General features: G+C 37.8%; 3 protein-coding genes and 1 pseudogene across 3 annotated transcripts; 1 reads left to right on the forward strand and 3 right to left on the reverse strand.

The window, feature by feature from the left end:
• Nucleotides 1-1,428: 1,428 nt before the first annotated feature.
• On the reverse strand, nucleotides 1,429-2,874 carry LOC120431424 (putative odorant receptor 83c). Its single transcript, XM_039596548.1, has 2 exons — nucleotides 1,845-2,874; nucleotides 1,429-1,790 (listed from the first exon to the last, which is right to left on the reverse strand). The coding sequence occupies exons 1-2, from the start codon at nucleotides 2,793-2,795 to the stop codon at nucleotides 1,581-1,583; spliced, it is 1,161 nt and encodes a 386-aa protein (XP_039452482.1). The 5' UTR covers nucleotides 2,796-2,874; the 3' UTR covers nucleotides 1,429-1,580.
• Nucleotides 2,875-11,356: 8,482 nt separating this feature from the next.
• On the forward strand, nucleotides 11,357-16,440 carry LOC120431137 (acetylcholine receptor subunit beta-like 1). The gene is made up of 5 exons (XM_039596284.2): nucleotides 11,357-11,769; nucleotides 11,844-11,980; nucleotides 12,049-12,203; nucleotides 13,500-14,541; nucleotides 15,184-16,440. The coding sequence occupies exons 1-5, from the start codon at nucleotides 11,709-11,711 to the stop codon at nucleotides 15,346-15,348; spliced, it is 1,560 nt and encodes a 519-aa protein (XP_039452218.1). The 5' UTR covers nucleotides 11,357-11,708; the 3' UTR covers nucleotides 15,349-16,440.
• Nucleotides 12,400-13,493, reverse strand: LOC120431149 (uncharacterized; annotated as a pseudogene).
• Nucleotides 16,441-20,502: 4,062 nt separating the features above from the next.
• LOC120431369 (tyrosine--tRNA ligase, mitochondrial) lies at nucleotides 20,503-22,432 on the reverse strand. Its single transcript, XM_039596503.2, has 3 exons — nucleotides 22,243-22,432; nucleotides 20,778-21,874; nucleotides 20,503-20,703 (listed from the first exon to the last, which is right to left on the reverse strand). The coding sequence occupies exons 1-3, from the start codon at nucleotides 22,380-22,382 to the stop codon at nucleotides 20,540-20,542; spliced, it is 1,401 nt and encodes a 466-aa protein (XP_039452437.1). The 5' UTR covers nucleotides 22,383-22,432; the 3' UTR covers nucleotides 20,503-20,539.
• Between the last annotated feature and the right edge of the window lie 139 nt (nucleotides 22,433-22,571).

The following is a 22,571-nucleotide window of genomic DNA, read 5'->3' on the forward strand; positions in this document are numbered from 1 at the left end:
TTCCAACAAAAACAAAAACAAACAAGATGGCGGCGTCGGCTTCCGGCGGACTGACAGATGCGCACTCCGGGAAACGGGCACTCGCTCTGAAAAATATACGCTTATTTAGATCCGAACTAAACAAACAAACTAACTAAATCAACGCCCCCCAGCAGCAGTGTGTTTGAGGAAAGGTACCCTTAATACTCTTAGGAAATGAGACCCGTTTTACGCCCGCGGTGCGCGCGTCAAATCCGGCGGAAGCCGGAACGTCACAGCGGAACACACACACAAAAACACAATAACACTCTCACACTCACATACACACATGCAATATACTGCAGAGCGAGAGAAAGGGAGAGAATAAAACGTAGAACGAACAGAAAATTCTCACTTAAAAAATAGCAAGTGTCAGAAAAAAAAACAAAACAAAAAACTATAATTGTTTCCGTACTCTTTGAAATACAAACAAATCTATATTAATGGCAATTGTATAGAGAAAAATTGAAATTTTATAACAGAAATAAACCATGTGAAACCGCATGTATCAACTTTTTTTTTATTTTTACTAATTCAATGGACGGAGGAAAAAAAGAACAAACAAAAACCATTCGAACGGACAACAGTCAGACAGCAGCAAGAAATATGTAAAACTTAATAATTAACAAAAAAATAAATATTATCAGTATTCAAAATCCCCAAATTAATGGAAAAATAAGCTACAAAACCTATTTAATTGATTTTTATGTCATTTTAGAAAAAAGAGGAAAAACGGTAATAAAAGCAAATAAAACAGTTTAAAAACAAAAAACTCCTTTCTTTTCATCAATGAACTCCAGAAAAAAAATCCCTAAAGTAATTAAACTCGCACCCCTCTCTGGAAGCGAGGAAAACGAGGTCAACGCCCGTTTTGGCCGGACGACACGTGGCAAAGCCCCGAAAAAAAAAACCTCAACGCTATCTTTGATCTTCGTCTCGTGTCGCGCACCCCTCGCAGACTTCCTTGCACGAAGTTTTCCCGAAGTCATGACATCCTTTTCGGAAGGGGGGGTTTACGCACACGCGTGTTTGGTAAGGTGGTATTCGTGAAAAGAAACAAGAAAATTTAATTTGGGTGAATTTGTGTGTTTATGTTTATTGCTTTATTTTTATGGTCATTTTAAAAACTTTAAAAAAATTGTTAAATTGTTAAATTGTTAAATTGTTAAATTGTTAAATTGTTAAATTGTTAAATTGTTAAATTGTTAAATTGTTAAATTGTTAAATTGTTAAATTGTTAAATTGTTAAATTGTTAAATTGTTAAATTGTTAAATTGTTAAATTGTTAAATTGTTAAATTGTTAAATTGTTAAATTGTTAAATTGTTAAATTGTTAAATTGTTAAATTGTTAAATTGTTAAATTGTTAAATTGTTAAATTGTTAAATTGTTGATTGATTTAGTAGAAATTTTAACTATTTGAGAGTTTTTGAGTAACATACTCAAAATTCATCGAAATACTGTTGTTTTGAAAATATTCCGATTTTCAATGCAAAAATTCGAATCTCTGTGAAATGTTCAAAATCTATGGTTTTTGATGATTCCAAATGGGTCGATCATAATCTACTCTAAAACCGTCACCAAAACCATCACATAAGAGTAAATCGACTTGAGGACACTCATGTAACCTTCCAGGTTGAGCAGTGCATACTTCCCGATCGTAACGCTGGTAGGATTCTGCGCTTGATGCAGCATAAAACGAAGATCCTTGGCCTGGTCCGGTGCCAGCTGGTACCACTCGATGTTGTACAGATGACCCACCAGTTGATCATTCTGCAAGAAGACCGTTAAGTTTTCTAGGTGTCCGTTGATCACCAGCCACCCTACCTTCACCGTGATGATCGTTCCCATCAGACAGATCCGGAAAAGTATCTCAAACATCAGTGCGAAGAAAATGTACGCCATGCGATCGTTCGACTTCAGGATCACGACGATCGTGCTGATAATGCCCAGATAGTTTAGTCCGATTGTGCTCAGGATCAAAACGTTGTACAGCTCCTCCAGCATGGCTTTGTACTCGTTCATCAGCTGATGCAGCTTCACGATCCGGTTCAGACGAGCACGGATCGCGGGATCGTTACGTTCCTTGAGACTCAACACGGAGTTCAACTCTTGCACCTCGTTGCCAAATGCATCAACGTACGCTCCAACCGGCATGATCATCCCCAGAAACAAACATTCGTAGCCCGTGTAGGCATGGAATGCTGCCAGGAGTATGACGGCATGCAGGATCGTATTCACCAAAAATCCTTCGGTAGAATATTGGTCAAAGCCCGGAACAAAAAACAAGAACATAAAGGTCTTTTTGCCGATCACTAGCCATAGCATGGTCGGAACCAGGATGGTGAGAACCACCGAAGCCAGATAGAACACGAAGATCAACGTCTGCAGAAGTCGAGAAATGTTCAAGGTTCTGCAGATAACCGGACCGCTGCTTTTCGTTTCCAGCAGCAGGGCTTGAATCTCCGTCAGTTTGCAGCGCAAAGCAAAGATCTTCGAGGATCGCCTGGTGCACAAGATGAACTTGTGAAAACCTTGAGCCGTAAACAGAAAATGCGGCAGAATCAACAGGAATTGCAGCAAATCAGCCCGTTCGGTCCCCAGCAGGTACAGGAGCTGGACCAGGGCGAACACGTTCACCGTTCCCGGGTAGACGGTTCGCCAATTGGGACGGTAGTTGCGATCGAGAGCGTTGAGGCCAATCTTCTCGCACAGACGGTAGCTGATTTCAAAGTTCCGGACGAGACTCTGCTCGGGTGTGGACATTTTGACGGACATTTCGGGCAGCAAGTCACTGCCACGTCCTTACGAGACTACTTGGCAAATGAATTTGCTGACCTAGATGGATAATTCTAGACTTGCGAGGCATGCAAAATTAATGGCATTTAATTAAAGTTTCATAACAAGATGATTAAAATATAATGAGTAATCATTATAAATGCCGCGGAAAGAGTCAATGTCTTTCCGAAAATATATTCCAAGACCATAGAGCTATCTAAGCCCGATCTCACGCACACTAGCTTACCATTTGTTTTTGCTGGCGGGTACAAATTTTAACCTAAAAACCCTTCGTGTACAAACACGCAATACATGCGCACGTAGATAGCTCTATTGCATGAATAAGGCTTTCTAGACAAAAATTTACCAACACATTCAAAGCTGAGGGTTTGTTTGCATCAGATTAGCTATCTCTTTCTAGCAAACGTTTTTTTGTCAGGCGACTTCTGGCTGCTTTTTTTGACTGACCTCCCGATATGTCACTGGGCCTTATTACATTAATTTTGTACTGCCATTAATTAAATTATTAAATTTAAATTAAGCTAACAGTTTCTGAAAATTACAAATTAATTGTTAAATACTTAAGTTGTTGAATTAATTGTTAATTGTTAAATATTTAAGTTGTTGAATTGATTAAAAACTATTGAATCTCTTAAAAATTGTTAAAAATGCTAAAATTGCAAAATTTGCAAAAAAAAATGCTGAAATTGTTAAAGTTACTAAAATCATTAAAATTGCTAAAATTTTTGATATTGCTTAAGTTACTAAAATTGCTGAAATTGCTAAAACTGCTGAAATGGCTTAAGGCTTTAATTGCCAAAAATTGCTAAAACGGCTGAAATTCGTTTCGTTTTCGTTTTCGTTTTACGGAGCAAGGTGGGGGACGCGGCCTCAAGTCAGTCCAAGTCCGGTTTCTTGTGGAAAAAAGGGTAGTGGCCGAACTAGTATTGCATACCAAATGAACACCACCGGAAGATATAGGGGATCGGGAGGGGGGAGGTGAAAGAAAATTAGTGTTGATGTGAGTAGTAAGAACTTGGATGATTTGAGCAGTTACGGTAATCTAAGTTTAACACTGAATAAAGAAAATCTGAAATTGTGATTCAAAGTAAGAAGGCCCGGAATAAATTAAATTATTAGTTAATTAAATAAGAAAATGTAACTAATCGGAGATCTATACAAAAGAAACCTATGATGTATTCCAAATTTAAAGGAAATAAAAAATACTAGAGAAAAAAAGATGAAAACTAACTGCCGACCTGTCACGTCCGTCAATAGTCTTGTCGTACATTACAACTAGAAACAGATCTGCCAATGAAATGTTACACTTCGTTCAAATCAACTAATCATTTAAGTCCAATTATTCATCCACGGAAAACTATCTAACTTTAATCAACAACCTAAACAAAACTGTCTGAAAGTAAATTTAATCTCAAATCCCCGAATGTTTTATTATAACGCCAAATAAGGTAAAGGATCTTGTTTTTAAACCAGTCTTGCCGCTTCCAAAAACCAATAAACATAAATGAACAGTTCATAAGTTGAACACTAGTAATTAAGACGACTATTTCATGCCATTCATTTCATTAGGGCATAGAGCTTTGCAAACAAGAGTGCATCTCTATTATACCTTATGTAAACTGTCATTTGAGTGAAGGAGACACACTCCTGTTCACAAAACCCATGCGCCCTTTTGAAATGTTAGGCTCCATTTGATCGTCAAGGCTCCAGTAGATCCTCGATTCGTAACAATGGTCGATACAACCATAATCCGAAAACCGTTAGTTCAACAGATTAACGAATTTTGTCCGATATCATCGCACTATTGATTGACCGAGACTCTATGGAAATTTTGACATATCAAAATGCTACGTAATAATATTTTTTTTAAAATAAATTTCAAAATCTATTCTATCCTACAATGCCTAGAAGAGGCCTCTGTTTCTGTTGTGAGTAAGCGCTGGTTTCAGAGTTCATTTTTCAATTTAAAAGGGGTGGGAGACGACTAATTTGCTTCATGAACTCCTACTCGGCCTTGGGACCACCTCTTAAGACACTGATGGCTCCTAGCTAGGAATTAAACCTAGACACAGCGTCGAGGCCCGCTTCGCATGGCAAAAATGTTGGCTGGGGGGAAGTGATATTATCACGAAATTTTATTTTAAAGCCAACATTGCTAACGGCGTCGAGGTCCTTACTCATGCCCAAGGAAATTGCTAAAACGGCTGAAATTGGATAAAAAATAAAAAAATGCTAAAATAACTAAAATTACAAAAATCGCTAAAATTACTAAAATTGATAAAGTTGCTTAAAAGCCAAAATTGCCAAAGACTGATAAAATTTCTATAACTTCTAAAATTGCTAAAATTGATAAAGTTGCTTACATAGCTAAAATTGCTAAAATTGCCAAAAAGTGCTAAAGCTGCTAAAATTGCTAAACTGCTAAAATTACTGAAATTGTTATAATTGATTAAATTGCTAAAATAGCTACAGTTGCTGAAAATACTAAAATTGCTAAAATAGCTAAAATTACTGATAATACTTAAATTTCTAAAACTGCTCAAATTGCATATATTGCTAAAACTGTTGAAATTTCTGAAATTGCTAAAACTGTTTAAATTGCTTAAAATGCAAAAAATGGTGAAATTGCCTAAATAACTAAAATTTCTAAAATTGCTGAAATTCTTAAAATCGGCAAAATTGCTAAAATTGCTGCAATTGCTTAAATTGCTGCAATTGCTAAAATTTCTAAAATTGCTAAAATTGCTACAATTGCTAAAATTACTGATAAAAATGCTAAAATGACTAAAATTGCTAAAATTGTTGAAATTGCTAAAATTGCTAAAATTGCTAAAATTGCTGAAATTGCTAAAATTGCTAAAATGTTGAAATTGCTAAAATTGCTAAGATTGATAAAATTGCTAAAATTGCTGAAATTGTTAAAATTGGTTAAATTGCTAAAATAGCTACAATTGCTGAAAATACTACAATTCGATAGCGGTGTGCTCTCTTATACTAACTGACATTTTGGTAGTTGCGAGAAAATCGATTTTTAAACTTTGAATTACTGTTTATGGAAAACTATTCGACAAACAATTGTTCTAACAATTTTAAAGTATGCACCTGACATTACTTAAAGACATTGTGAAATATAAAAACTTTTGAAATGCTAGAAAAATTTTGGCAGAGAAAATACGAAAAAAAATCATGCTTGCAATTGGCACAAGTGTGTTTTGGGAGGTAATTTGTATGAGTTAGCACAAACGTGCACAGGGCTTTGGTACAAAAGCGTGCAAAGTAAATTTATTGTTAAAATAGTTCAAATTAGTTGTTTCAATGTTATTTTTTGTTACGTTGGTTAATTTAAGCGTAAGAAAAACATTTTATATCAAAACTTTTTTCAAACAATTATTTTAGTTTGAATTTGGTAGGAAAATTAACCTTTTGGAAAAATTAGCATTTAAATCAAAAATTTTGTATGAAAAAATTAGTGAAATTATATTTTTTATGAATATAATTGTAAAACCATCCATAATACATCAACTATGACGAATACTAGGTTGATGTATTCCTAAAAACATAAGAAAATGATGTTGTAAAAACTTTAAGCTAGTTTATTTTATTTCAATTATATCATACGACCTTTCAAAAACGAATGGTATCCAAGGCACAAACCGTTATTTAGATTTATGGTGAATTGCAGTTGGAACAAGTGTGTCTCATGCAATGGAATCGATGAATGTATTGAATAGAACAAATGTGCCTTAAACAAATTAAATGCGTAATATTTTTAAGTATGGACGACCCATACAGTTGTGCCAAGTGTGCACATAAACTATGGAAGATGTTGTTACGTAGTTTTTTTCATGGACGACCCCTTCAGTTGTGCTAGGAGTGCACAACGACTTGAAGAATGTTAAAATTCGACTTTTAGGTTGGGCTAAGTGGGTAATGGGTTGGGGAAAAATGTTGTTACGTAGTTTTTTTGCATGGACGACCCCTGTACGTGAGCTAGGAGTGCACAACGACTTGAAGAATGTTTCAAACTGGACTTTTGGGTTGGGCTAAGTGGGTAATGGGTTGGGGAAAAATGTTGTTACGTCGTTTTTTTTGCATGGACGACCCCTGCAGTTGAGCTAGGAGTGCACAACGACTTGAAGAATATTAAATTTGCCTTTTAGGTTGGGCTAAGTGGGTAATGGGTTTGGGAAAAATGTTGTTACGTCGTTTTTTTGCATGGACGACCCCTGCAGTTGTGCTAAGAGTGCACAACGACTTGAAGAATGTTTCAAACTGGACTTTTGGGTTGGGCTAAGTGGGTAATGGGTTGGGGGAAAATGTAGTTACGTAGTTTTTTGCATGGACGACCCCTGCAGTTGAACTAGGAGTGCACAACGACTTGAAGAATATTAAATTGGACTTTTGGGTTGGGCTTAGTGGGTAATGGGTTGGGGAAAAATGTTGTTACGTAGTTTTTTGCATGGACGACCCCTGCAGTTGTGCTAGGAGTGCACAACGACTTGAAGAATATTAAATTTGACTTTTGGGTTGGGCTAAGTGGGTAATTGGTTGGGGAAAAATGTTGTTACGTCTTTTTTTTTGCATGGACGACCCCTGCAGTTGAGCTAGGAGTGCACAACGACTTGAAGAATATTAAATTTGCCTTTTAGGTTGGGCTAAGTGGGTAATGGGTTGGGGAAAAATGTTGTTACGTCGTTTTTTTTGCATGGACGACCCCTGCAGTTGAGCTAGGCGTACACAACGACTTGAAGAATATTAAATTTGCTTTTTAAGTTGGGCTAAGTGGGTAATGGGTTGGAGAAAAATGTTGTTACGTCGTTTTTTTTTGCCTGGACGACCCCTACAGTTGAGCTAAGAGTGCACAACGACTTGAAGAATATTAAATTTGACTTTTGGGTTGGGTTCAGTGGGTAATGGGTTGGGGAAAAATGTTGTTACGTTTTTTTTTTTGCATGGATGACCCCTGCAGTTGAGCTAGGAGTGCACAACGACTTGAAGAATGTTAAAATTTGACTTTTAGGTTGGGCTAAGTGGGTAATGGGTTGGGGAAAATTGTTTTTACGTTGTTTATTTTGCATGGACGACCCCTTCTGTTGAGCTAAGAGTGCACAACGACTTGAAGAATATTAAATTGGATTTTTGGTTGGGCTAAGTGGGTCGTGAGTTTTTTTTTTTAATCTTTTTAAGTACTTTGTATGGGATTTTGTATGAGCTTTATTGTGCAGGAAACATGTAAGCAAAGTTTCAGCTACGTAACAACATTTTACAAGTGGGTTTCAACCCAAAAGACCAAATTGAAAACATTCTTTAAGTCGTTGTCCACTCTCAGCTTAACTGCAGGGTTCATTTATGCAAAAAAATACTACGTGCCGTTAGTGGGGGTGACACTGGGTCTGGGGGGTGAGATTGAGTCAAAGTATTTTTTTTACGGATTGTACCATTTCTCAGGTGCGTCTCTATGACTCTAAATTCTGTTAAAATGGTATAATATTGTATAGTAGCCCAACTCAAAAGTCCAATTTGAAGCATTATTCATGTCGTTATGCACGCTTAGCTCAACTGTAGGGGTCGTCCATGCAAAAAAAACGACGTAACAACAATTTTCCCCATCCCATTGCCCACTTAGCCCAACCCAAAAGTCCAGTTTGAAACATTCTTCAAGTCGTTGTGCACTCCTAGCACAACTGAAGGGGTCGTCCATGCAAAAAAAAACGACGTAACAACATTTTACCCCAACCCATTACCCACTTAGCCCAACCCAAAAGTCCAGTTTGAAACATTCTTCAAGTCGTTGTGCACTCCTAGCTCACGTACAGGGGTCGTCCATGCAAAAAAACTACGTAACAACATTTTTCCCCAACCCATTACCCACTTAGCCCAACCCAAAAGTCCAGTTTGAAACATTCTTCAAGTCGTTGTGCACTCCTAGCACAACTGAAGGGGTCGTCCATGCAAAAAAAACGACGTAACAACATTTTACCCCAACCCATTACCCACTTAGCCCAACCCAAAAGTCCAGTTTGAAACATTCTTCAAGTCGTTGTGCACTCCTAGCTCACGTACAGGGGTCGTCCATGCAAAAAAACTACGTAACAACATTTTTCCCCAACCCATTACCCACTTAGCCCAACCCAAAAGTCCAATTTGAAACATTCTTCAAGTCGTTGTGCACTCCTAGCACAACTGAAGGGGTCGTCCATGAAAAAAAAACGACGTAACAATAATTTTCCCCAACGCAATGCCCACTTAGCCCAACCCAAAAGTCCAGTTTGAAACATTCTTCAAGTCGTTGTGCACTCCTAGCTCACGTACAGGGGTCGTCCATGCAAAAAAAACGACGTAACAACATTTTTCCCCAACCCATTACCCACTTAGCCCAACCTAAAAGTCCAGTTTGAAACATTCTTCAAGTCGTTGTGCACTCCTAGCACAACTGAAGGGGTCGTCCATGCAAAAAAAAACGACGTAACAACATTTTTCCCCAACCCATTACCCACTTAGCCCAACCTAAAAGTCCAGTTTGAAACATTCTTCAAGTCGTTGTGCACTCCTAGCACAACTGAAGGGGTCGTCCATGCAAAAAAAAACGACGTAACAACATTTTTCCCCAACCCATTACCCACTTAGCCCAACCCAAAAGTCCAGTTTGAAACATTCTTCAAGTCGTTGTGCACTCCTAGCACAACTGAAGGGGTCGTCCAGGCAAAAAAAACGACGTAACAATAATTTTCCCCAACCCAATGCCCACTTAGCCCAACCCAAAAGTCCAATTTGAAACATTCTTCAAGTCGTTGTGCACTCCTAGCACAACTGAAGGGGTCGTCCAGGCAAAAAAAAACGACGTAACAATAATTTTCCCCAACCCAATGCCCACTTAGCCCAACCCAAAAGTCCAATTTGAAACATTCTTCAAGTCGTTGTGCACTCTTAGTACAACTGCAGGGGTCGTCCATGCAAAGGAAACTACGTAACAACATTTTAAACTAACCTGCAGAACTTAAATACACTAATCCTAATCAATGGGTCGTCCAAACAAAAAAAACTACTCCACTTAACCATTTTAACACACTTCACCTAACTGATAATTCCTTCTCGCTTCCAAATGTGCACACTTGTGCTATTTGCCTTCCAAAATAGTGCTCCATAATATTGCTCAAACTAGTAAGGACACCTGGCAATTTACCATAATTTTATAGTGTAATCGTATTTTATGGATTTGCGTGTTTTCAAAAGGTCAAGCCATGATGGAAAATAAGAGAGCACATCCATGATGCGTTCGAAAATGTCAGTTAGTACAAATGGTTGCAGGGCGATATCTCCGCGTAGGAAACAAATTTTTCAGATCTGTTAGAAGCGTTTTGTAGGGAATTTAATTAGCTAAAAGATGGCATCATTAATTCATTTTGGCCCAATTTTCAGTTAGAACATTAGAGCACACCGCTATCGAATTGCTAAAACAGCTAAAATTACTGACAATGCTAAAATTTCTAAAACTGCTCAAATTGCATAAATTGCTAAAATTGCTAAAATTTTTAGAATTTCTGAAATTGCTAAAATTGCTAAAACTGTTTAAATTGCTTAGGTTGCTAAAATTGCCTAAGTTGCTAAAATTGCCGCAATTGCTGAAATTACTAAAATTGCTAAAAATGCTGAAATTTCTGAATTTGCTGAAATTGCTAAATTTGCTAAAATTGCCTAAATTAATAAAATTGCCAAAATTGCTAAAATTGCTAAAATTGCTCAAATTGCTAAAATGACTAAAGTTGCTAAAATTGCTGAAATTGCTAAAATTGCTAAAATAGCTAATTTTGCTAAAAATGTTAAAATTGCTAAAATTGCTACAATTGCTAAAATTGCTAAAATAGTAAAAATTACTAAATTAGCTAAAATGGCTTAGTTAAAATTGCTAAAATTGCCAATAATGCCAAAATTGCTAAAATTGCCAAAATTGCTAAAAAAGCAAACGAATTGACAAAAGTTAATAGTTAGAATTGCTAAAATTGGCAAAATTGCCAAAATTTCTAAAAATGCAAAAAATACTAAAATATCTAAAAAAGCTAAAATTGCTGAAATTTCAAAAAATTTAATTTTGGAAATTTCAGCAATTTTAGCATGTTTAGATATTTTAGTATTTTTTGCATTTTTGCTAAAATTGCTAAAATGACTAAAATTGCTAAAATGGCTAGAAATGCTAAAAAAGAAAAAATGCTAAAATTGCTAAGAAAATCAACCGTCATTTTAAACCACTTTATCTCCATCTACCGACCATTCCGTGAAATTAATGAAACGTCTAGCCACCCCCTTCGTACCGCACATGCGCCCAAAGGTATGCAACTCAAACAAAATACACTCGCCGCGCCCTTCCTTCGCATTGTTTATATCCCGCATCCTCCAAACTCTCAAAATATCGTAAAAATCTTACTACGCTGATGACAGCTCAGGACCAGATGATGCTGTCAATCTCACGCGCGTGAGAGTTTCTCACATTTCTCCCAGAGCGAGAGAGAACGACCTCTCACCGTTACGCGGAGATTTCACGGGAAAAATCGATATCGCAAAGTCGTGCACCACACAAAAGTTAAAACACACGAATCCGCTTTCCGAGGAAGAATTCGAACCGTCTTCCGTCGCGAAACAACCCCAAATTAGTTGTAGAAGATCGCGTGGAGTGCGCCCACAGCTAGGCAATCGAAGGTTTCCCCGCCAGAGGTCACTATGCGAAGATAATCGCGCGCCCGAAGGTAGACTTGTGTGAAGTGACTTGCTTCAAAGGCGTTTCCCTCTTTGTTCGACACAACTTTGCTGCGGATCTGCTGCGAAATGTGTTAGTGGGAAGGCAGGAATCGTGTTCGTGGCGCAAAGTTGGCGTAGAGTCCGGAACGGTCCGGCAGGATGAGGCTCAAACCGTGGCTGCTGTCGCTGGCAGTGGCGATCCAGTATTACTTTGGAATTGGTAAGACCTGCTTTTTTTGGGGTGGTGGTGCAGAGAAAATCGATAACGCTCAACCTCTCTCTCGGGATTTTCAGTAAATGGCTCCGAGGATGAGGAACGACTGGTGCGGGATCTGTTCCGCGGGTACAACAAGCTGATCCGGCCCGTGCAGAACATGACCCAGAAGGTGGACGTCCGGTTCGGGTTGGCGTTCGTGCAGCTGATCAACGTGGTGAGTAGAGGAAATCTGGAATGTTCAATGTTTTATTGGACTAATCGCCTTTTTGATCAATTCGACAGAACGAGAAGAATCAGATCATGAAGTCGAACGTGTGGTTACGACTCGTCTGGAGCGACTACCAGCTGCAGTGGGACGAGGCCGATTACGGCGGTATCGGCGTGCTGCGGTTACCCCCGGACAAGGTCTGGAAGCCGGATATCGTGCTGTTCAACAAGTAAGTTGATCTTTATTTGTGCTCTACTCTAGCAAGGTGACCAACATCATCACATACGTGTAAATCGACTTTACGATGCGCTTGTAGCTTTCGAGGTTGAGCGGTGCATACTTCCCGATGGTAACGCTGGTAGGACTCTGTGCTCGGTGTAGCATGAAGCGTAGATCCTTTGCCTGGTCCGGAGTCAGCTGGTACCAGTTGATGTCATACAGGTGATCCAAAAACCGGTCGTTCTACAAGAATCGTCCTAATAATTTGAAGCTCATCCAAGAGTCACGAGAACCCACCTTCACCGTAACGATCGTTCCCATCAGGCAGCTCTGGGTTAGCTGTTCGAACTGAAGGGCGAAGAATATGTACGCCATGCGATCGTTCGACTTCAAAATCACGACGATCGCACTGATGATCCCGAGATAGATGAGCCCGACCTTGTTCAGGAACACCAAGCTGTACAGCTTCTCCAGCATGGCCTCGTACTCGTTCAGCAGTTGATGCAGCTTCACGATCAGGTTCAGCTGATCGCGGATCGCACGATCGTCACCTTCCTCAAGTTTCAGCATTGAGTTGAGCTCTTTAATCTCGTTGCCGAAAGCATCCACGCAAGCATGAACGCATGCAGAGCCACGTGAAGCAGGAATCCCTCGGTCGTAGTCTCGTCAAAGCCCGGCACGAAAAACACAAACATGAGCGTCATCTTGGCCAGAACTAGCCACAACACGACCGGCATAGCTACGACCACGATCGCCGACGACAAGTACAGCGCAAAGAACACCTTTTGAAGAAGATGCGACAGCTGCAAGACTCGACAAATCACCAAACCTCCGGTTTCCTTCAGCATTCGTGTAATCCCCGTGAGTTTGCTGCGCAAAGCGAGGATCTGTCCGGATCACCGTGTGCACTGGATGAAAATCTGCACTCCTTGGGCCGCAAACAGCAAGTTCGGTAGAATCACCAGAAAATCCAACGTGTCCGATCGTGCCGACCACAGCAGATACAGCAGCTGAACTATGGCGAACAGGTTCATCGAGGCCGGGTAGACGGTACGCCAGCTGGGTCGGAAGTCGGAAGTCGAGGCAGCGCTCGGATATCGCTGGATTTGCGGAGATCAAAAAGGATCATTGTGGCGATAACTTGAAGAATGGCTCGACGTTTGCACTAGCTTTGCTTTATAGGTTACTGCTTCATTAACTAATAAAAACATGCCATTTTTAATTCAACGATGCATCAATAACTGATGAACAATAATTAACGCGCAACATTGTATGCCTCGATTCTAATCAATCTCTCATTCCACAGTGCCGACGGTAACTACGAGGTGCGCTACAAGTCCAACGTGTTGATCTACCCGAACGGCGAGGTTCTGTGGGTTCCGCCAGCCATCTACCAGAGCTCGTGCACGATCGACGTGACGTACTTCCCGTTCGATCAGCAGACGTGCATCATGAAGTTCGGCTCGTGGACGTTCAACGGCGACCAGGTCTCGCTGGCGCTGTACAACAACAAGAACTTTGTCGATCTTTCCGACTACTGGAAGTCCGGTACGTGGGACATCATCGAGGTGCCGGCCTACCTGAACGTGTACGAGGGCAACCCGACCGAGACGGACATCACGTTCTACATCATCATCCGGCGCAAGACCCTGTTCTACACGGTCAACTTGATCCTGCCGACGGTACTGATTTCGTTCCTTTGCGTGCTTGTGTTCTACCTGCCTGCCGAAGCCGGCGAAAAGGTGACGCTCGGTATCAGTATTCTGCTGTCACTGGTTGTGTTCCTGTTGCTGGTGTCGAAAATTCTGCCGCCGACCTCGCTCGTACTGCCACTGATTGCCAAGTATTTGCTGTTCACCTTCATCATGAACACCGTCTCCATCCTGGTCACCGTCATCATCATCAACTGGAACTTCCGTGGGCCGCGCACGCACCGCATGCCCATGTGGATCCGGTCCGTGTTCCTGCACTACCTGCCGGCCATGCTGCTCATGAAGCGTCCCCGGAAGACGCGGCTCCGCTGGATGATGGAGATGCCCGGCATGAGCATGCCCCCGCAGCCGCACACCCACCCCTCGTACGGATCGCCGGCCGAAGTGCCCAAACACATCAGCGCGCTCGGCGGCAAGCAGTCCAAGATGGACGTGATGGAGCTGTCCGACCTGCACCACCCGAACTGCAAGATGAACCGCAAGATGAACAGCGGCGACATCGGACTGGGCGCGGACTCGTGCCGCCGGGAGAGCGAAAGCTCCGACTCGATTCTGCTGTCGCCGGAGGCGAGCAAGGCCACCGAGGCGGTCGAGTTCATCGCGGAGCATCTGCGCAACGAGGATCTGTACATTCAGGTGAGTCACCAAAAAGTGATGTTTTACCACTACTGCAACTTCCTTAAATGATTTACATCTTTGTTTCTGGGGCAAGTTTTTGTTTTCACTACGGATCCTGTCAGACCCAAGCAAAACACACACGATTGATTTATTTCTCATTCCCTCACGCCACAACTGTCATCGCCGCACAGATCTGTCACCTCCCCCTCAAGATGATGCACGTAGTAGGCCTTTCTTGACGATAGAGCTATCTAAGCCCGATCTCACACACACTAGCACACCATTTGTTTTGCTGGATGGTACAAAATTTAACCTCACTTTTTTTCGTGTACGTACACGCAATACATGCGCACGTAGATAACTCTATTGCGCTCCGTCTGCTCGATCGTACACATTCTGCGCGAGATGTTGTTTTTGTTTTCGCTAGCTGTCAAACGAGCGTTCGTTACACTCTAAAGCGTGTTCAGTCAAACAATGCTTAAACGCTTTACATCTTTGTTTCTGGGGTCATGATTTGTTTGCACCGACTTTCGCCATGCGTTACTAACCTTCGAATCCGGGAAAACCTGAAACGAAACAAAAGAAACCAATCAAAACAGGTGTTTTCTTCAAAACCAGATTAATTCTAGAACTTTTCCCCACCACCCCCTCTCATTTTAGACCCGCGAGGACTGGAAGTACGTGGCGATGGTGATCGATCGGCTGCAGCTGTACATCTTCTTCATCGTGACCACGGCCGGCACGGTCGGCATCCTGATGGACGCGCCGCACATCTTCGAGTACGTCGACCAGGACCGCATCATCGAAATCTACCGGGGCAAGTAAGAGGGAAAACGAGGAAGAGGAGAGAAGATCGTTGTTGGAATGTTAGGTTAACATTTGCTCAAATATGGGTCACTTTTTTACGTACGAATAGATTTGAAGTAAAACAAAACAAGCAAAGTAATCAAGCAAAAGGACATAACTTTTAATAAATGAAGCGCAAAACCTAAGTGTGAGCTGGTACGAACGGCGGGCCGGTTCCGGACTAGCCGGAGTTGTTATCACCCTAACGCTGCCAGCTGTCCAGAACGAGAGTAGTTAAATGACTTATTAAACGGCGTAGTCCTACGCCAATAGTGGAATATGTTTTCCGTTGATCTGTGTCGTTCTTCCAGTCAGTGTTGAGTTTTTGTTACGATGTTTTAGGCTCAAATTTAGACAATGAAATAGTGAATCTAATCAAATACTTTACACGAATGATGCCAAATTTTGTTCCCAAAAAGTTTTACCACGAGTTGAGTTTTGACTGTCATTTAAAGCTAGGACAAACTACTATTTAAAAAAAGGAAAATTATATACTACACACGTAACGAAAAGAAAAACAAAGCGATTCGCGATCTAACCCATTTTAAGCGTTACCCAAGATTAAGCCCATTTTTTGAAACCTTACGAAAGAAAAAGTAAACAAAACAAAACACTACCACAATTTCTTGCGATTGCGTAGCATTACAGACGATCAATCGACGGAAACTGCAACTTAAAAATAAAAGAAAACAAATCATACTGCAACGAGTAAAGGAAACTTTTTTTGTGAAAAACAACAACTATTGAAAGAAGAAAAAATCGTTTTTTCGAGCATAGTATTTAAAGCAAAACCAACACTCGTAACTGTTGAACAACATACTATCACACAAACACATACGCAAGCAAGCAAAATACACACACACTCACAACAAAGGCATAAAATGATAAACTTTAACAATAATTAGGCTACTACTACTAACTACTCAAAAAGAAAAAGAATTAAAAAGGTAAACAAAACACTAGCGTCGATTTGAAGCGAAAAACACTAACCGAACCCTAAATTTAAACCCAATTATAGCAAACTAAACAAAGAAGAAACACTTTCCAGTACACACACTCAAACAGACACAAGCGAAAACAAACTCTCAAAACTGATAGGGATAAAACAAAACAAAACCGAAATAGCAAGCTGTGTGCGTCACTCAAAAAGAAAACAAACAAAACTCACGCAAGCAAATATTAACAATTAACTAAAACTGTAATAACGATTTTTGTGCACAAAAACAAAAGCAAAACGCTAACAAAGATACCAGTATGGCATTAGTGTGTGCGTGTGACAGCAACCACAACAACAACAACACATTGAAGTTAAGATTAAACGTTGTATTGGTAAGCATTTTTAAGAAAGAAACAAAAAAAAACAACACAAAAGGGTAATAAAATAATAATAAACTTACAGGATAGTTCGTATTACGAGGGGTGGTTTCTTTTTTGAAGGTTTTTTGTTTGTTGAAAGAAATTTATTCCAAATTGATTTATTAAGACTTTCAGTTTAAAAAAATCGACGCGACTAAAAACGATACCCTGTAAGAAATGTTACGCGATTGTTGCGTGTAGGGCCGACATTGACGGAAAACGACCCGATTTTCTTTTTTTTTCAAAGGTCACAGTTGTTTGTTTACAACACTTAAAACGTGCACGCTCAAATAGAAAACCCGATTTATGGGTAAAATTAACTAATTATTTTTTTTTTTGAAAATTTTTGACGTTTATTAATTTGTCATTCTTAACAAAAAAATACTATAATGAAAACCAAAAATTGAAAATTAATTATTTGTCCAATTAAATATTCTTGCATGGTTCCGCCGTTCGAATTTAAATAAGGAAGCCACTAGAAAACAAAAACCTTCAATTAAAAAAAAACTTTATCAAACTGCTTAAACTAAGCACTCACTTAGCCTTGCTGATGTCTTTGGGTTTTTTGTCCTCCTCCGGCATCTCTCTTAAAATATTTTTTCTAGAAAAGTGTTATATTATAAAAAATAAATAAAAAAATCAAACCAGCTCTCACTAATTCCTCTTACCTCTTCCATTGCACCGACTGGCCCGTTTAGAACCGCCAGCAGCACAAATACTAGGATTGCAAAAATGTTGAGCTTCATTGTGGAAGTTGACTGCGATTGAAGTTGATTTGAGGAGACTATTTATAGGGCAAAATCTGTTATCGACGTTGCTAATTGATTTGTTAAATTAGTTTCAATATTTTGTGCATATTTTGTTTCCAAAACTAAATACTTTGACGAATCAAATCCAATTTGGTTGGTTGGTTTGGTTTCTTCAATTCTAAAATTCTAAAATTGCTAAAATTGCCAAAAATTGTGAACAATTGCTAAAATTGCTAAAATTGCCAAAAATTGTGAATAATTGCTAAAATTGCTAAAATTGCTAAAATGCTAAAATTGCTAAAATTGCTAAAATTGCCAAAATTGCTAACAATGTTAAATTGCTTAAATTTCTTAAATTACTTGAATGGTTTAAATTGCCTAAATTGCTTGAATTGCTAAAACTTCTGAAATTGCTAAAATTTCTGAAACTGCTAAAATTTCTGAAACTGCTTTCTGAAATTAATATTTTTTTTGAAATGGCTAAAATTGATAAAATTTCTAAAATTGCAAAAAATTGATCAAATTACAAAAATTTCTAAAATTGCTAAAATTGCCAAAATTGCTAAAATTGCTAAAATTCTAAAATTGCTAAAATTGCTAAAATTGCTAAAATTGCTTAAAATTGCTAAAATTGCTAAAATTGCTAAAATTGCTAAAATTGCTAAAATTGCTTAAAATTGCTAAAATTGCTAAAATTGATAGAATTGATAAAATTGCTAAAATTGCTAAAATCCAAAAATTCTAACAATTCTAAAAATTCTAAAAATTCTAAAAATTCTAAAAATTCTAAAAATTTTAAAAATTTTCAAAATTCTAAAAATTCTAAAAAAATTAAAAATTCTAAAAATTCTAAAAATTCTAAAAATTCTAAAAATTCTAAAAATTCTAAAAATTCTAATTCTAAAAATTCTAAAAATTCTAAAAATTCTAAAAATTCTAAAAATTCTAAAAATTCTAAAAATTCTAAAAATTCTAAAAATTCTAAAAATTCTAAAAATTCTAAAAATTCTAAAAATTCTAAAAATTCTAAAAATTCTAAAAATTTCAAAAATTCTGAAAATTCTAAAAATTCAAAAAATTCTAAAAATTCTAAAAATTCTAAAAATTCTAAAAATTCTAAAAATTCTAAAAAAATCTAAAAATTCTAAAAATTCTAAAAATTCTTAAAATTCTTAAAAATTCTAAAAAATCTAAAAATTCTAAAAATTCAAAAAATTCTAAAAAATTCTAAAAATTCTAAAAATTCTAAAAATTCTAAAAATTCTAAAAATTTTAAAATTCTAAAAATTCTAAAAATTCAAAAAATTCTAAAAATTCTAAAAATTCTAAAAATTCTAAAAATTCTAAAAATTCTAAATTTTCTGAAAATTCTAAAAATTCTAAAAATTCTAAAAATTCTAAAAATTCTAAAAATTCTAAAAATTTTAAAAATTCTAAAAATTCTAAAAATTCTAAAAATTCTAAAAATTCTAAAAATTCTAAAAATTCTAAAAATTCTAAAAATTCTAAAAATTCTAAAAATTCTAAAAATTCTAAAAATTCTAAAAATTCTAAAAATTCTAAAAATTCTAAAAATTCTAAAAATTCTAAAAATTCTAAAAATTCTAAAAATTCTAAAAATTCTAAAAATTCTAAAAATTCTAAAAATTCTAAAAATTCTAAAAATTCTAAAAATTCTAAAAATTCTAAAAATTCTAAAAATTCTAAAAATTCTAAAAATTCTAAAAATTCTAAAAATTCTAAAAATTCTAAAAATTCTAAAAATTCTAAAAATTCTAAAAATTCTAAAAATTCTAAAAATTCTAAAAATTTTAAAGATTCTAAAAATTCTAAAAATTCTAAAAATTCTAAAAATTCTAAAAATTCTAAAAATTCTAAAAATTCTAAAAATTCTAAAAATTCTAAAAATTCTAAAAATTCTAAAAATTCTAAAAATTCTAAAAATTCTAAAAATCTAAATATTCTAAAAATTAAAAAAAAACAATTTTTAAAAATCGGAAATTTTTTGAAAATTTTGATTTTTTTTTCAAATTCTGAAAATTTAAAAAAAAAATCAAATTCAGAAAATTCTGAAAAATTCTAAAATTTTCTTAAAATTCTACAAATTTTGAAAATTCAGGAAATTCTGCAAATTCTCAACATTCGAAAAATTCCATAAATTCTGCAAATTCAAATAATTCTAAAAATTCGCAAAACTCTGAAAATTAAAAAAAAAAAAAATCTAAAGCAATTTAAACTTATAAAAAATCTAAAATTTTGAAAAAATTGGAAATTCTGAAAAATAAAAAAAAACTTTTGAAAATTTCTAAATTTTCTTTATTTTTAAAAATTGTAAATGTCCTAAAAAACTATAAAATTTTAAAAATTCTGAAAGTTCTGAAAATTCTTAAAATTTTGGAAATTCTGAACATTCAAAAAATTCAAAAAATTCTAAAAATTCTAAAAATTCTAAATTTTTTAAAAATTAAAAAAAATTAAAAAAAAACTTTTTTTTTATTTTTGAAAATTTTAAAAATTCTGAAAGTTTTGCAATTTGTAATAATTTTGAAAATCTCCAAAATCCAGCATATTCTGAAAAAAATTATAATTATGAAAAATCTGAACATTTTTAAAATTTTGCAGATTCTGAAAATTTTAAGAAAAAAAATCGGAAAATTCTACTTTTTTTATTTCAAATTTTCATTCATTTTTTTTCTTTAAATTCTAATTTCTTTAAAAAATTTAAATTTTTAAAAATTTTCTGAACATTCTGAAAATAAGGAAATTTCAGAAAATTTCTAAAATTTTGAAAATTCTGCGAATTCTAATAATTCCAGAAAAAATCACAAATTCAAAAAATTCAGAAAATTTTCAAAAATTCTGAAATTTTAGAAAATTTTGAAAATTTTTGAATTCTAAACTTCAAAAATTCTAAAATTTATAAAAATACATTTTAACATTCTAAAACTCTACAATTTTTAAATTCTAAAACTCATCTAAATTTCTTTTTTTGTTTGTATTGGGAAGATTTTTTCGGATCAATAAAATCATCATTTAAATTTCCAACACTATTTATTCCATTTTTTTTACGCCAACCACTTGACGATGTAGTAGTTCCGCTTGCCAACCCGCAGCAACGAGATGCCATTCTTCAGGATGTGAACGCCCGGCGCCAGCACTTCCGCCACGTTCTTGGCCTTGTTCAGGTTGATCGAGAAACCTCCGGCGGCGATGATCCGGGTGGCATCCTCTGCAAAAATATAGGTTAGAAAAAAAAACAATTTGAAGTTTTTTACAAGATTCCACTAAGAATCAGATCCTCACGCTCATTCCGGAAGCACTTGGCCTTCATGGCCACGTCCAGCACGGACAGGCCCGGCTCGGGCAGAATCTCCACCAGCGGAGCGCCGCCGAAGGTCTGCTTGATGTCGCGCACTTCCAGCTCTCCCAGCGCCTGGACGTTCCCGCTGAACAGCGCATCGCTAATGTTCTCCGCTTTGCGGAGACCTTCCTCGCCGTGAACGAGCAGGGTCAGTTCCTGGGCGAGTCGTTTCTGGGCTTCCCATAGTTCCGGAGTTCGCTGGTGCCGGGCCATCACGCTTCGGATTTCGTCCAGGGGAAGGAAGGTCAGGAGGCGGAGCAGTTTCTCCACTTCCGAGTCCGGCGTTCGCCGGAAGAACTGGTAGAGGCCGTACGGGGAAGTTTTTTCTGCGCCGAGCCAGACGGCATTTCCGGCTGATTTTCCGAATTTGTCACCTTCTTCGTTGGTTATTAGTGGCAGGGTTATTCCGTAGACATCCTTTCCGGGTTCCACGCGTGAGATCAGTTCGTGGCCGGACATGATGTTGCCCATCTGATCACTTCCGCCCAGCTGGAACCGGCAGTTGTGTTTCTGTAGCAGATGGCACCAGTCGTACGCCTGGAAGATCTGATACGTAAACTCGGTGAAGCTCATTCCCGCGTCCTGCTGAAGTCGACTTTGCACGGACGCCCTCGACAGCATCGATCCCATCCGGAAGTGACGGCCAACGCGCGACACAAACTCCACAAAGTTCAACTCCCGGTACCAATCGGCATTGTTGACCACCAGAACCGGCTTCAACGCCCCTCCATGGCCACGCTTTTCCCACATCAACCCGCGATGGTTCTCGAATATCCGCTCGATCTGTTCCCCGATGCAGCGCAGGTTCCGGTTCACCGTGTCCAGCAACATGGCCTGACGTTCCGTCTTGCGCCCGCTGGGGTCTCCGATCTGGCCGGTGGCGCCACCGAGCAGCGCAATCGGTTGATGGCCGGCCCGTTGGCTGTGCAGAAGGCCGATGATGACCAGCAGATTGCCCACGTGCAAGCTGTCCGCCGTCGGATCAAACCCGGCGTAAACGGTTTGCGGGGCGGCGCCCAGCGTGGTGCGGGCTTTGTCGCTTTTGGGACGGAAATTTTTAGGTTTGTCAAATTAAGTTCGTTTCTGTTCAAAACGCATGCTTTCAAAACAAAAACAATTCATTTCTTATAGGGAAGCTGTCAAAATTTGATCGGTTTGATCGACAATCTACAGTCGATTTAAATCAATTAATATAGTCGACGCAACGTCGGTGAATTTTCTGTTGGGTCATGCAAGTTTCAAAGGTTAAAATTTTAAAAATTATAATTTTGAGGTCAGAAAATTTCAATTTAAAAAAATCAAAAAAATATCAACATTTCTACAAAACAACATTTTTTCCCAAGTTCAACCCTGACCATCAAACCAAAACAACACAAACAAAAACCAAAACAAAGAAACGTCACTCACATTGCCTCGGCCGGAAAGACGTCCTGGAAGAATCCCCGATCCTGCAGCTTCAGAATGTTTCCCTCAGTGTAGTGTCGCGCGGCCACGGGAAGTGGCCACCGGAGGAGCCGACTCCGGTGCAGAACCGACCGCACAATCATTTCCTAACCAATTCACAATAAATTCACGCGAGACGAAAATCGACCGAACTTGCACCGAAAGAAAAACGCGTAACCAAATTTGACAGTTTCGAGCGCGGTTTGTTTACGTCACGGCCTGCCGGATAGTGAGACGGCGTCGGCTGCAGATTTCAGATTTTACAGACTTTTGGGGTTATTAAATACAAAAAC

The sequence above is a fragment of the Culex pipiens genome, chromosome 1 (genome assembly GCF_016801865.2).
Source record: "Culex pipiens pallens isolate TS chromosome 1, TS_CPP_V2, whole genome shotgun sequence".
Classification (NCBI taxonomy): domain Eukaryota; kingdom Metazoa; phylum Arthropoda; class Insecta; order Diptera; family Culicidae; genus Culex; species Culex pipiens.

Bases quoted from the DNA above. Each gene is read 5' to 3' on its own strand.
- LOC120431424 (XM_039596548.1), bottom strand. From the start codon at position 2,795: ATGTCCGTCAAAATGTCCACACCCGAGCAGAGTCTCGTCCGGAACTTT. The intron at 1,791-1,844 runs GTAGGGTGGCTG...GTCTTCTTGCAG, and splicing joins GAACGATCATCACGGTGAAG to AATGATCAACTGGTGGGTCA.
- LOC120431137 (XM_039596284.2), top strand. From the start codon at position 11,709: ATGAGGCTCAAACCGTGGCTGCTGTCGCTGGCAGTGGCGATCCAGTAT. The intron at 12,204-13,499 runs GTAAGTTGATCT...CTCATTCCACAG, and splicing joins GATATCGTGCTGTTCAACAA to TGCCGACGGTAACTACGAGG. The intron at 14,542-15,183 runs GTGAGTCACCAA...CTCTCATTTTAG, and splicing joins ACGAGGATCTGTACATTCAG to ACCCGCGAGGACTGGAAGTA.
- LOC120431369 (XM_039596503.2), bottom strand. From the start codon at position 22,382: ATGATTGTGCGGTCGGTTCTGCACCGGAGTCGGCTCCTCCGGTGGCCA. The intron at 21,875-22,242 runs GTGAGTGACGTT...CCGTCCCAAAAG, and splicing joins GTCTTTCCGGCCGAGGCAAT to CGACAAAGCCCGCACCACGC. The intron at 20,704-20,777 runs GTGAGGATCTGA...ATATTTTTGCAG, and splicing joins CAAGTGCTTCCGGAATGAGC to AGGATGCCACCCGGATCATC.